General features: G+C 37.1%; 1 protein-coding gene across 1 annotated transcript; it reads right to left on the bottom strand.

Moving 5' to 3' along the window:
• Positions 1-8775: 8775 nt before the first annotated feature.
• On the bottom strand, positions 8776-13651 carry LOC134746214 (aryl-hydrocarbon-interacting protein-like 1). Its single transcript, XM_063680541.1, has 6 exons — positions 13480-13651; positions 13028-13213; positions 12181-12343; positions 11173-11359; positions 10311-10453; positions 8776-9703 (listed from the first exon to the last, which is right to left on the bottom strand). The coding sequence occupies exons 1-6, from the start codon at positions 13555-13557 to the stop codon at positions 9486-9488; spliced, it is 975 nt and encodes a 324-aa protein (XP_063536611.1). The 5' UTR covers positions 13558-13651; the 3' UTR covers positions 8776-9485.
• Positions 13652-14367: the final 716 nt, after the last annotated feature.

Genomic DNA, 14367 nt, shown 5'->3' on the forward strand with positions numbered 1-14367 from the left:
TTGGTAGTATTTCAAAATTCAAAAATATTCAAAATTCTTTATTGCGTAAGACACACTTATTTCATAATATAAGGGTGATGGAGCCACCCGGTAAGCAAAATGCCTGTGTTGGGTGGCGCCGCTCTTCCTTCAGGTTACATAACTATATTATAAGTACCTATATATATTACGTACTTATGCTAAACTAATTAACTCTAATTAACTTTTATTTACTTACTAGCTAAAAATTCTAGTTTATACTATTTACAACTAAGGTTACAGTTTAGAATTAAGGTATTTAAATGAATGAAAAATAATAATAATAAAAGCTGGGTATCGTATACATGAGTCCAAAAAGAAATATCTCTCTCTCTCTCTGTCTCTCTGTCTGTCTGTCTGTCTGTGTGTCTGTGTGTCTGTCTGTGTGTGTGTCTGTGTGTCTGTCTGTGTGTGTGTCTGTGTGTGTGTGTGTGTGTGTGTGTGTGTGTGTGTGTGTGTGTGTGTGTCTGTCTGTGTGTGTGTGTGTGTGTGTGTGTGTGTGTGTGTGTGTGTGTGTGTGTGTGTGTGTGTGTGTGTGTGTGTGTGTGTGTGTGTGTGTGTGTGTGTGTGTGTGATCAATGTAATAGCGTCTCTGTCTCATCATAGGTTATGGTCTTCAGCCAATTTGTAACTTCTCTTTTCAATTTATTGAAAACATGTGAAGATTTTAAGCAGAACTGTCTGAGCGCAAATGAGGTCCTTGTTTTTACGAGTTCCGCTACGACAGCTTTTTTTCTTTTGGTTTTATGATTTGTATTATAGGGTAATATTTTATGTTTTTTTAATGTGATATGTAGAATATATAGTTTTCTGACTGTTAGCAACTCACTGATTAAATAGAGTTGGTCAGTAGGGAACCAAATTTTTTTTAAATACATAACTTTAATTAAAGCACGTTGAGCACGTTCAAGGTCAATGAAACGACTCTTCACCGATCCCCCCAGACGGAGATACAGTATACCAGGACAGATTGGACCAGGGATATATATATTTCATTTAATATATTACGCGAGTTTGACTGATTGTTTTTCCCTGGTACAATATGCCTTAGCGTCCTGAAGATCCAGACAAGTTTCCTTATTCTACCCATGACTTGGTCAAGTTGAGAATACCAGTTGAGATGTTCATCAAGTAGAACTCCTAAGTATTTAGTTTGTTCAACCTTTTCTATTGTTGGACAGCCACAAGTAGACGAGGTTGAAGACGGGCATGAATGAATCCTGATCGACATATCATTTTTGGGTTGTGTATTTTTCGAGATACTGAAGCATATATAATTTGTTTTTTTCGTGTTCAGTGTTAGTAGGTTCCTTTTGAGCCAACTGTCTATGTATGTCAAACCATTTTCAGCATAGTTCTTAACCTCATTCCAGGATTTGCCAGTAAATATTATTGCAGTGTCATCGGCATATGAGAACAGTTTTGCATTTGGAATGTTCATATTGCATAAATCATTTATGTAGACCAGGAATAACGTAGGTCCTAACACACTACCCTGTGGGACACCATAGGCGACGTCTTCGAGCCCACTGACTATATCTCCAAGTTTCACCCTCTGTTTCCTATTAGTAAGGTAACTCTCGAATAGTGACAGCGGTGTTCCCCTAACCCCTATTCTATAGAGTTTCTGTACAAGAATGGGAACAGAGACGGTGTCAAAGGCTTTTTTCAGGTCTAGGTAAACAGCCAGGCACTTATTGCTGCTGTCTAAATTTTCAGTGACTAAAGACGTAAGTGCAATTATAGCGTCTTCGGTTGATTTTCGCTGTCTAAATCCAAATTGGGCATCAGATAAAAGGTTAAATTTGTTTAAAAAGCTTAAGAGTCTGGCGTTTAGTAGCTTTTCGAGGATTTTTGATAATGCAGGTAGAACCGAAATCGGCCTATAATTATTGACATCGTCTCTGTCCCCTCCCTTGTACACCGGAGTGATAATTGATTGTTTCAGTGACTCGGGGAAGATACCGCATTCAAAACTTAGGTTTATGAGGTGAGTTATAATTGGCACTACTTCTGCAGATACGTGTTTCAAGAATGTTGTTGGTATATTGTCATAACCCGGTGCACTTTTGGATTTTAGGTTTGTTATTGCATTATTAACTTCTTCAAGACTAACAGGTAGTAAAACAAAAGAATGTAGTTGTGTAGGTAGAGCATTCATTGGCGGACACGAATGAGAGTTCGGTGAAATTTTCAGTGCAAGATCTTTGCCGACATTTGCAAAATAACTATTTATGAAATTTGCTGACGCATAAGGAGTAGCTTTTAAATTAAGTAATTCTGGATGGAGTTTTTTTAGTTTGTTAGTGTAAGTTATGGATTTTATATTTTTCCAGAGCATTTTGTTGTTTTGAATTGATTTTTCAATAAGCTCTCTCTCATAGTTTCTTTTAAGCTTTTTAATAAGATTATTACAAAAATTTCTGTATCTTTTATAGGTTAATTTTAGTATATTATTAAATGGGTTTTTGCGTAAGTCTCGCTGTAGCTTGTCACGATTACGTATACAGCGCAGTAACCCGTGAGAGATCCATAGTTTTATGATACGTTTACTACTAGGTATCACAGTGATTTTAGTATTTTGTTTTATGGATTTGCTTAGCAAATAGATAAGGCGTTCAGTTACGATATTACAAAACATCAATTCAGACAGGTTTTCTTTTTTTAAATCATTTAAAGCAGCTTCAAAGTTAATAGTGGTTTTAGTTTTATTTATAATTGGTGTATTTTTTATATCAATGTAAGTATTTATATCATGTAAGTATTTATATCAATAACTACTAAAATTAAATACCTTCTTATATTATTTAAGTGCTATATTCAGAGTGCGGTTCTGATATCTTTTACGTAATTTGTAAATAGTTATAATGTCAATATTATTAATTGATTTAACCAAGCATGTGCACAACAAAAAATACATTAATTTTAATATGGTAGACATTGTAGTAACTTTGAATATTAATTGGTATCCCCAACTTGATAAAGAAATTTTCAAAATACATGAATGGCGGCGCTCAAGATTTATTTGCGAAATAAAGTATAAAATGGGTAAAAGATGTTGTGTGAAAGGTTGCAGAAGTGAAAGTTTTGTTGATTGTGGTATATCTTTTCACAGGTAAGCCTCAACTATTAAAGTTTACGATAAAAATACAAGAAAACATTGTCAAACTCATTAGAGTGACTATGATGTCGGCACGATGTGAATCGGCCTTACATAGTTCTTATTACCTACGTACTTACTTAATGTAAAAATAAGTTTACCTAAATAAGTATATCTTTATTTCGGCATGTTTAATTATTTGGTTGATAGATAGATAGATAAATGATTTATTTGTGCACGTAATGAGAGCTATATAATTGCCAAAATTTAAATCCAAAATCCTTAAATATTACAGACACATTTATACATAATATTCTATATAGGTTGAATACACATTTCCGTCAGTACACAAAGGCGGCAAATTAAAAAATAATGGTGCAATTAACTACGATGACGCTTAAAGAATAGCTGAAGTGTGCAAAAGAGAAGCCATTACGTATATGAACATACCATGAGTGCAAAAGAGGCAGACTACAAATGGAAAAAACGTGACCATTTTTAGGGTTCCGTACCCAAAGGGTAAAAACGGGACCCGATCACTAAGACTCCGCTGTCCGTCTGTCTGTCATCAGTAACAGCTTTTATAACGACTAAATTAAGTAAGGTTTTGTGAAGCGTTTTACAGAGGAGAAAAAAACTATATCCATTCTCTCTGACTTCCTATGCATGAATGAAAAAAGATCTTGGCCAAACTATACATTCCAACTTATCCTAATATCCCACATACATATGACTTATGGTCACCCTAATTAGAAAGAGATGCAACCGCCCACTTTGACTTCTCATGTGGACACACTTTTTGGCCCGTGTACTCCATCCGGTTTATTAAAATCTAAATCCGTGCTGGGACATGAGTATAACATGAACCATATAAGGCAACAAATAACCCGACCAAATTACGTAGGTTGTTTTTGGTAGTATTTCGGTGTATGGTGGCGCCGCCTAATTACTGGTTTTTGATGGACACTTTTCATACATAGAGATTTGGCTCCTTTATATAGTCTCCATGTAGCTACCTAAACGTAGAGGTTTCAGAGGGCCTACCGACGAAGTAACTAGTTAATAATCTGTGGCCTACTGTACCGCGAACCACGTACGTAAGTGTGACAGGGAGGCAACCCCTGTCACACTTACGTACGAATTTACAAGTGCGACAGAGAGGCAACATGTCGAACGTGGTTTGCGGTAGGCCCTCAGAACGTACCCAATTCCCTAATGTTGCTATGGCAGAAAAAATATATTTAATATGGAATCCCCGATCTAGTATAGTTGGTCAAACCAAATTGTCAGTACATAAGAACAAAAAAAAAACTGTACTCATCCTTTTCTTTTGGATGCTAGTACTAGTGCAAGACAAAGATAGTATGATTCTCTGTCTATGTTTGAAATGAGACAGTCCTTCGACAAACTATATTGTCACAGAATATATAATAGTACTACCGTACAGAAAGGACACTTCCTACACACCCGAAGTTTGACAGCGATTCAGGGTCGAATCATGCTGTCTCTTTCTAATGTATGGCACTATCCCTTTCGGCTATTTAGGGTTGTCAAAATTCATTATCTTATCTGTGGTCGTGCATCGTGCACGCAAAGGGATGTCAAGCTGTGCCAACACCAGCAATGCTGAGCCGAACGGAACCGAGTTTGACCGAAAGGATGAGTCCCATCTCACTGGTATTGTGTTATTTGTGTTACAATAGACTACACTCGCGATCGCGGCTTCGCGCACGAGTGTGGAGGGAGCCAAAGGCAAGAAATAAAGCTAATGAAAGTTGAACCTGAAAAAACGTAACAATTTCAAAAAATCTGTAGTAGGCGCTCTTTGATTACAAGGATTGGATAATTTTTAGGGTTCCGTACCCAAAGGGTAAAAACGGGACCCTACTACTAATTTAAGACTCCGCTGTCTGTCTGTCCGTCTGTCACCAGGCTGTATCTCATGAACCGTGATAGCTAGACAGTTGAAAATTTTACAGATGATGTATTTCTGTTGCCGCTATAACAACAAATACTAAAAACAGAATAAAATAAATATTTGAGTGGGGCTCCCATACAAAGTCATACAAAAAACGTGATTTTATTGCCGTTTTTTGCGTAATGGTACGGAAGCTTAGTGAGCGAGTCCGACTCGCAATTGGCCGGTTTTTTATACTTTTTATGATTTCTAGAATATGAAAATTATAAACAGTATATAAGTTATGCAATCTTTGTAGTCAAAGAGCCGAGCCGCCTGCTACAGATTTTTTGAAAATGCCGCGTTTTTTTGGGTTCAACTTTCATTAGCCAGACTCTAGGTATAGGTATATTTGGCCACTTTGGCTATCAATGACTAATATAGTTGGTCAAACCAAATTGTCAGTTATATTATGTTATGGTTGGTGGTGTGACTGGTGTGATAACGTGTTATGGTTATTTGGTACCAGTGGTTATGGTTAGCACCCTGGGAAACTGTTCGTGTGCCTGGTCAGTGGTTGGCGTGGTTGCCGGCAACTGTGCTTGCTGGGCGACCGCGACCGCAATCAGCTCGGATATATCAACATAACTGATGCACCGCTGATGTATCACAAGTCCTCGAAATTCTTTAAGCCAACCGGAACCTTAAAGAGTCTTACAGGTGTCCAGTCGACGTAATGGCCATCTTGTCTAAAAAGTGTGATTACAACGGATGCGTGGATTCAGCGTCGAATGTTCTGCGCAGTTTAAAGTGTAAGGAATTTACAACGCTTAAAGATGTTCCGAGATCGGAGGGTACAAAATATCTGGTGTTTAAGCAGGCTGAGTAGAAACAAATGATGGAGGCTGGATACGACGTGTCGACCGTGCACGAGTACTAGGGCAAGGAGGCAGCGCGAGTAGTGCTGGTGAGGATGTCGCATAAGTTGCAAGACCCTCTTTATAAGTCAAAGTCTCACCTGATCGTAGCCATTTCGCGACATAGAGAGTCGTTCATCTACTTCACGCCTGTTAGTGATAAACTAAAAGGAATTCTCGACGTGTCCATGTTTACTGATGCCGAGATAAATATATCAATATATACATACCTGCCGGAAATCCTTCATCTAACGATATACTCGACGCTCGTGTTGGAGTTCAATATCTTTCAACTCAACCACATCTCCTAGCAACCCAAACACAATTTTATAATAATAATTTCATTTCATTTCATTTATTGACTGCGTAGTGATTATATGCTCTTTCTTTTCTTGATGGACTTGAGGGCGGTGTTGCCCGTAGCCAATGTCACGTAAAAGGGTAGGAACAAAATAAATGCTCTTAGAGCACGACGCTGTTCGGTGGTTGTTGTAGTTGTCTCGTAAAACCGATAGCTGGATTTTACGAGAAGCACGTGGACTACCGGCCGTTGACTCCAAAATGGTAGTTAAACACGCTTTGAGATTAATTCTCCATTCACTGCACACTACCACATTAGATTATTGTATAATAGAGCTATCGATATCGATATTACACTTTAAACAATATTAATAAGCAAAAAACAAAGGAATTAATCACGAGGCTACTATCAAGATGGCGTTCGAACCGGAAGTCCTATATGCTCTTTGATTGACTCATGATTGACTGCAATTCATGGTACCATAGAGTAACTTATACTAGAGCGGTACTGTCATAGTAAATTTTGTAACCATAGTAAATTCACTGCTATCTATCGACACACTTTAAAACTAAAAATGAAGATTTATAAAAATACGATAAAATGTATTTATTTTATTTATTTATTTATTTAAACTTTGTACAAGGCATTCTCTACCAGTCAACCATTGGGCTTAACTTAAATATGGATAAATAAATTTAAATATGGATAAATGATTTTTTTTATTTGCATTAATTATTTTTATGATTTTGACCCATGTTCTTTCACTGATATGTGTTAAAATTGTTAAATAACAAACGAAATCGTCAATGCCATCTATACGACAGTAGGCCAAAGCTAGTAGCGCCCTCTGAGCGAGAATCAAATTTTCTTGATTTTCGAGGCACGTTTTTTTCCTTAGACTGTATCCATCTATTACGGACCGTACCGTACCATACCATACCATAAAAAAATGTAATAAAAGTATGAAGTTCATGGCCTTCACTAAATTAAAAAGATACATTGTTTCACTCCCTGGAGTGAGGAAAGTCGCACTTTCCTCACTCCAGGGAGTGACGAAAGTAGGCTTGTTCGAGCTGCTGAGGTGAAAATTATATATTTTTATTGATTGGTAATAGGGCCCGTTTTTATATAATGTTAATTTAGGCTCTGGAAGAGCTAGCTGATTATTTCGACTGCGATTTCGATAAGTTAACTGGCACAGTAAACAATCCTCAACCAATTCTTCCTTTGCCGTTTAAAACTTCCGATATAACTCTTTGTTCGCCCCGTCATACGAAGGGTCCTATATCTTTCCAACCTGATGACTCTCAGTATATTCCGGATAGAATGTTAGGTTAGGTTCCTCTTCCTTTGATGACGAACATAACATTTTACAGCCAATCGTGATACTTACCTTTATGTTCATTATTATATTTATTATTTATGATTTAAAACGCATTATTTCAGAAATTAAAAAATCCATATTTGTATGTGATTTGCATTAATGTTAAGACGTATGTTTTATTTGGTTTTATTCTTCCTAAGTACCTATTGTTAGCTATGGAATATTAGGTACTTGAAATAAAAATAAAAAACATTTGCGGTATAAAGTTAAATAATAATATTAATAATGTAAATTACGCATTAATACAAATAAAAAATATGAATATGATACATTTGTTGTTTTCTTTTGGAAAGGCTATAATTGAAATTGTTAATTATAGCCTTTCCGCGTGCGACTCCTGTTTTTTTAATGTTTGCTGGTAGTTTAATTTCGCGTGCAAGCTTTGAGCAAAAAATATAAGATATAACTGCATTCAGACAAGGTTTTAAACTAAGTAACTGTATCGGTCAGGAGCAAGACCGACGCCTGACTAGACCCTACTGCTAAGGCAATAATGGTCTTAAAAGAAGATATGTTCTGTAGAGATCTATATAACCTTATCGCCTTAACTACATGATATACATCAGTTCACTCAATAAGCACTGTCGTTGAAGATAAACAAATTGATTCATTATGATATGGTTCTACAGTGGACTCAAATTGGTTGACTGTATAAGAGTCCAGAAATTTGTTTCATGAATCGCTTAGCCAAACTAAAGACACGAGACATATAAAAATTTCAAAATTTTAAAATTAGCTCGTTTTATACTAAAACACTATGAAAGACGGAACGGTCAATAAGATGTGCAATAAAGGCGTGTTCGTCACTTCACTACTGACTGTTGCAGTAACTGCAGACTGTGTAGTGTGTATTTTGTAGTCTTATTACAAGACAACTAAAGCATTCATTCAAAATATTTTACAGATGGCGCCAGCATAGGTTTTACCTGTCAATTGCTGTCAATCTTACGGATAGTGTCAAAATCTTGTTTTTCTTTTGGTACTGTACGCTGGGCTGACAAAAACCTTTGACAATTGGGAACCCTATTATTTGTACCCTATTAAGAGTATGATTAATAAATAAAAAAATATGGTTTACGACAACAAATTATATTACACAATTTACACATAGTGAATAACAAATTGTAGATAATTTAATTAAATATACTTTGCTTAAATGTGGCTTTCCATCAGAGAACGGTCCTTATGCACATTGAGCCCGTCTACTTACTTTTCTCGTCTTTCGAAAGAGGAAAAAACTATATTTTTAGGGTTCCGTACCCAAAAGGTAAAAACGGGACCCCATTACTAAGACTCCGCTGTCCGTCTGTCTGTCACCAGGCTGTATCTCATGAACCGTGATAGTATGTATTTCTGTTGCCGCTATAACAATAAAAAAACCGGACAAGTGCGAGTCGGACTCGCGCAACGAGGGCTCCGTACTTTTTAGTATTTGTTGTTATAGCGGCAACTGAACTACATTATCTGTGAAAAGTTCAACTGTCTAGCTATCACGGGTCATGAGATACCTGGTGACAGATAATAGACAGACGGACAAACGGACAGCGGAGTCTTAGTAATAGGGTCCCGTTTTCACCCGTTGGGTACGGAACCCTCGGTGGGCGAGTCCAACTCGCACTTGGCCGGTTTTTTTATTATTTGTTTTGTTGTTTCTTCATCCACACTACAAGCTGTGTTATTTTTTCGTGACGAAGACGTTTCTTTGGCATAGCGCGCGGTGACGTGCGTGCGTGAGCGCGAGTGGCAACCAACTAGCTGCCCTAGCTGGCTTTTGTACCGCCGGCGGGACGAGATTCGTAGGCATAAATCCGAGCTCGCGCGGAGAGTTCCATAGGCCTGCTCAAAGGGTTAAAACTCGACGATAAACGCTACGTGCCGTTGTCGGTCCCGAACATCTTTCTCAAAGCATCCTTGTCTTTGCTCTCCTTATCCTTCTGTAATTTCCTTATGTGCGCTAGCTCCTTGTCCACCGTTGGGCCCATCGTGGGGTTGAGGGTCTTCAGCCGGACGAAGTCCTCTTCCGCGGGCGACGGGTTCCAAGCTCCAACGTGAGCTTTCGCTCGTCTGTATAGAGCTTTTTCATTGTCTGTAAGGTAAGGTTTACATTTTATTGTATGGGAAGGATTACAATTTTTAATACCACGTCGGTGGCAAACAAACATACGGCGCGCCAGATGGTAAGCGGTCACCGTAGCCTAAAATTACATTGTACGAACCCAAAATAAGTAGCATTTCTTTTGTTTCATCGCTTTCTCAAACAAACAAAATTCATCCCAATTTGCTATACAAAAAGTTCCAAATTAAAAATAGGAAATTTTGTACGGTGGGATTGATTACGAGGTCACAGTTGCCTCTTAAGGGCCTCTTGCACCATTCACTAACCCGGGGTTAATCGGTTAAACCTGGAGTTAATACCATGGTTACCTTACCAGTACAATTTGACACTGGGTTAACGGTTTAACCGGTTAACCCTGGGTTAGTAGGATGCTGCAAGTGAGCCTTAGGCCTGAGATACACTTGTAAGTTTTACTTACATAAGTAGGGACACAGCTATACTACAGAATGAGAGATGAATATCATTATCTCATTCTAGCAAATAGCTTTGTCCCCACTTACGTAAGTAAAACTTACAAGTGTATCTTAAGCCTTAGAGCTATAAAATTGAAACTTACGACGGTATAAAGCTCACGTACCTTTATCGTGTTCTAAGACGGTGTTGCAATGTTCGATGACCGCGTAGTACTCGCCTTTGATGAGTTTGCACTGCGCGTAGTTCAGTAGTAGCGGCAACTTTATTTTGTTCAAGTTGATCCATTCCTCGTCACTTTTTCGTTCTCTGTTAAAAAAAAATTGGAACGTCAGTGTGGTAGAGTTAGACCAAGATAAGTCTGCAACGATTTTAATAGCCCAGACTGTGATGTGAACGTCAAACTTATGTCAAAGTTCTATGAAATTCATCATCATAACTCTTAAGAGCCTGGCTCTTGTCGGTGGAGTAACCGCCACTCCGTTCTTCCTTCTGCCGCTGTTTTGAGCTCCTGATACGTCACTACGTTGATTTTCTCTTTGGCTTGGTCCAAAAACGCACGTCTCGGTCTTCCTCTGCCTCTGCTTTTTTCTATTCTTCCTTCTATTATAGACTTTATGTAAGTATCGTGACGTATCAGGTGCCCCAACATGTTTCCCCTTCTGTTTGTAATGAAATTATGACGTATAAATAACATTTGCAGTCTGTGCTTTCAAAATCGTTGCAGTTATCTTGGTCTAACTCTAATAACAATTGACTTTAGGAAGCATTCATGGTGGCTCCAATCATAAGCCATAAAGGGTATAAACTTTTTTTGGAGATTAGTGCAACTTTAGGTTGGGCTGTATATTATTGTCAATTATTGACATCTCAAAAAATTGGTTCTGTCTATACTTTTTGGTTTGCCTATATATAAGCAAGCAAGCAGAGTGGGCAACACCCATGTAACATCCCTGGAGTTACAAACGTCCATAGGCTTTGGTGACATTGTAAAGAAAAAAAATTAAGTGTCAGAAGACAAATCATACCTTATCATAAGTTGTTCACAAATAGCAATGGCCTTGGCGTACACCTCCTCTGCTTCATCATATTTCTTCTGTCCGTACAGCTGGTTCCCCTTCTCCCGGAGACTGGGCACCAGCTCCAGCCGCTCTTGCGAGGAGAGCTGCCACACTTCCTTCTCGTACTCGTCGGCTCTTTCCACTCGAAGCAGTTCTGCAAGACAAGATTGGAAATAAAGGATACTTGAGGATGCTACCTGTAAGATGCGGTTTGGACGCCCATAAGGCCCAGCCATACAAGAAAGTAATCAAACAATTTGCCATTAAAATTTGAACCTATAGTGTAGGAAATAGAGTTGATTTAGTTTGGGTGAAAATTGACCTAAACAAAAAAGAAACTATTCGGATTGAAAATGATTTAAATTTCATCACAATTGCTTTTTGCTAGGTGTCCTAGCAAAGTCAAACCCCTTTAATCATAAAACTTAGCAAACCTTTATAAAATTTAGTCTTTTCCTAACAAACACTTATTTCAAAATGACAATAAAATTTTCAGGCTTGTTACAGTTGACAGATGTTTATGTTTATTATTTCAAATTGGTATTAAATTAAAAGGGAATATTACGCGAAACTCTGCGCAGGGGGCGCCACTACCATCTACCACGATCTGAGGGTCTATCGCAAAACAAGAAATTTCGTTATCTAACATCTCTGTCACTCTTGCATATATAGCGAAATTTCGGATTCGCGTTTCCCGGTAGGTTCTCTGTAAACCCTGTTCCTTGGTGCATCAATGTCATATTTGATTATCTCTGAAAACTTGTCAAAAAACTGTTAAAGGCACAGTATATATAAGTATGGTTTACTAAACGGGCTAGTGCGGCACTCTGGTGAAAGAACATTGCAGTAATACCCCCTATTAGACTGCAATTTAAAATGGCATTCTAATTCTAGGTCAATTTTTCCCACTAGCAAAATGGGTGACTGTTTTTAACTATCAAAGCACCCTTGTTTGAACTGCTGAGTTTAACATACCTATGATGAATTCTAAATCACATGGCTCCTTCATTAAACTGTCCAAGTCGGGGTAGCCAATGCCTTCTGTGTGCAATGTCATAGTGCATGCATGTTTCTTCTTACTAGTCTCCTGCCCGAGCTCCCGCAAGGTTTTTGATACAAATGGATAGCTGAATACTAGCTGAAAAAATAGAATCAAGTATTTATATATGTTTTTTTTAGTATTGCAATGATAGACTAACAATTGAAATACCCCGTACCCAGGAAAGAAAAGACCCCAATGTAAACCATACAAAAGATGGGAAGATCACTTTCCTGAAGACTGGAGGGCTCTTAAAAAACCGTAAGGAGTGGCGCTGCCTGAAGTTGGCCTATGTCAAAGACAGCCTTACAAAGAAGCAGAAAAAAAGAGCATAAATAAATAAAATATAGATAAATTATTCTAAGCTTAAAATATAGATATACTAATATAATTTTAAAATGTAAAAACTTCATGAGTCAGGAATAAAGGCTATTTCAATTCAATTCAATTCAAAAATTTAAATATGTATGCCATGATTTCTGGATGAACCCTTATATGAGCAGCGTCACTTTTCGAATAACATATTCTGGAGAAGTCTTTCTACTAACGTCACATCACCTAGTAATATTGTCAAAATTATTTTAAATAAATTTCAGAAACTTAACCTTGTAGACTCATGTTTCTGAAATGTGTATCAGAAAATGCTGACCAAGTGCTGACAAATAAGATGAGAATAGTCAATCAACTACACAGATAACATAGTGGAGGAGTGTCTTTTCAAAAGGGTTTATTTCCCTGTGAAAAGACTTCTCAGTTGTATGTATTAATTGAAAGTTAGCATACTTCTTTTTTAACAGTAAAGCTGGCCACTTCTCCAACGGCCATCATTTTGACTATGGACTCCCAGACCTCCAGCTTGAACTTGTGTCCGATGACTAGAATCATGGGCTCTTTCTTGCCGATCTTCCTGCTGTCATCAATGAGGACTCTCTCTTTCCCACACTTCCATGTTTGAAAATGAAAGTGCACCTGTAAAGGACAGAAAATATGTAAAAAATATGGGTATTGTGTGAAAAATGCACTGCAAGTACTGCAACAGGGGTAATTGCATGTGCTTCCTTCAGAATTATAATTGAGGAACCTACATATTGGGGATTCTGGCAAACTTACTACCAGATGTATAACGTTACATTTCATACCTACGAAATAAATCTAGTTTGGCTAACTAACCTTGTGATGATGGCTTTGGTCTTCTATGAATAGTTAATATGAAGAAGAAAAAAAACAATATTTACCTTGCTTCCATCAGATATTGGTTTGTATTTCTGCCCAGCGTGAATTACATTTTTCACGATAGGTGCAGAATCACCCATTTTTAACACAAATATGTATCTAGGCCTCACTGATTGTGGGAATATATAGTAACTTGTCTTTAAAATCTACATACAATACAACTATAAATCCAAGAGAAGTAGAGGACTACGGAAGATATAGAAAAAAAAATTGGCTTATTACGTAATGCTAGGTCTATGCTTATTACAGTTTTTAAGATATATTACGCAGATCACGATTACATTTTTATTTATATAATATTAATATTTACAACGGGTCACGTCACAAGTCATAACAAGAGAAAGATAAGATAAGGTAAGAAAAATCAACCACAACCACTTGTAATTTTTTTTTAAACAAATAATGGCCTGGATGCGAGTCCTAGTTTAATTTTAAGCAGCCAATTTCTAAAGACCGCTACACACTCGTGCGCGAATCGCGGCGCGAAGTCGTTTGTAGTATGTTTCTAGAAAAATAGCATATTACTTTATTTTTTAAATATGATTGAGTATTCTATATACACTGAATACTCTTATATGGCATATGAAATGAAATTTAATATTTAAAAAAATTGTCTCACTTGTGGTACTATCGATTTACTATCGATTATTCTTGACGAACAAATCGGTCACAGTTTAAAATAATCAATAATTATGTATTATGTTATAATTAAGAGAATATAGTTTTAACATTTTTATTGACTTAAAATATTATTGTATAGTTTGTCAAAGTACTGTCTCATTTCGAACATAGACAGAGAGAATCATACTATCTTTGTCTTACACAAGTACTAGCACCCAAAAGAAAAGGATGAGTAGTTTTATTTTCTTATTTACTGACAATTTGGTTTG

Source organism: Cydia strobilella, chromosome 12, assembly GCF_947568885.1.
Source record: "Cydia strobilella chromosome 12, ilCydStro3.1, whole genome shotgun sequence".
NCBI lineage: Eukaryota > Metazoa > Arthropoda > Insecta > Lepidoptera > Tortricidae > Cydia > Cydia strobilella.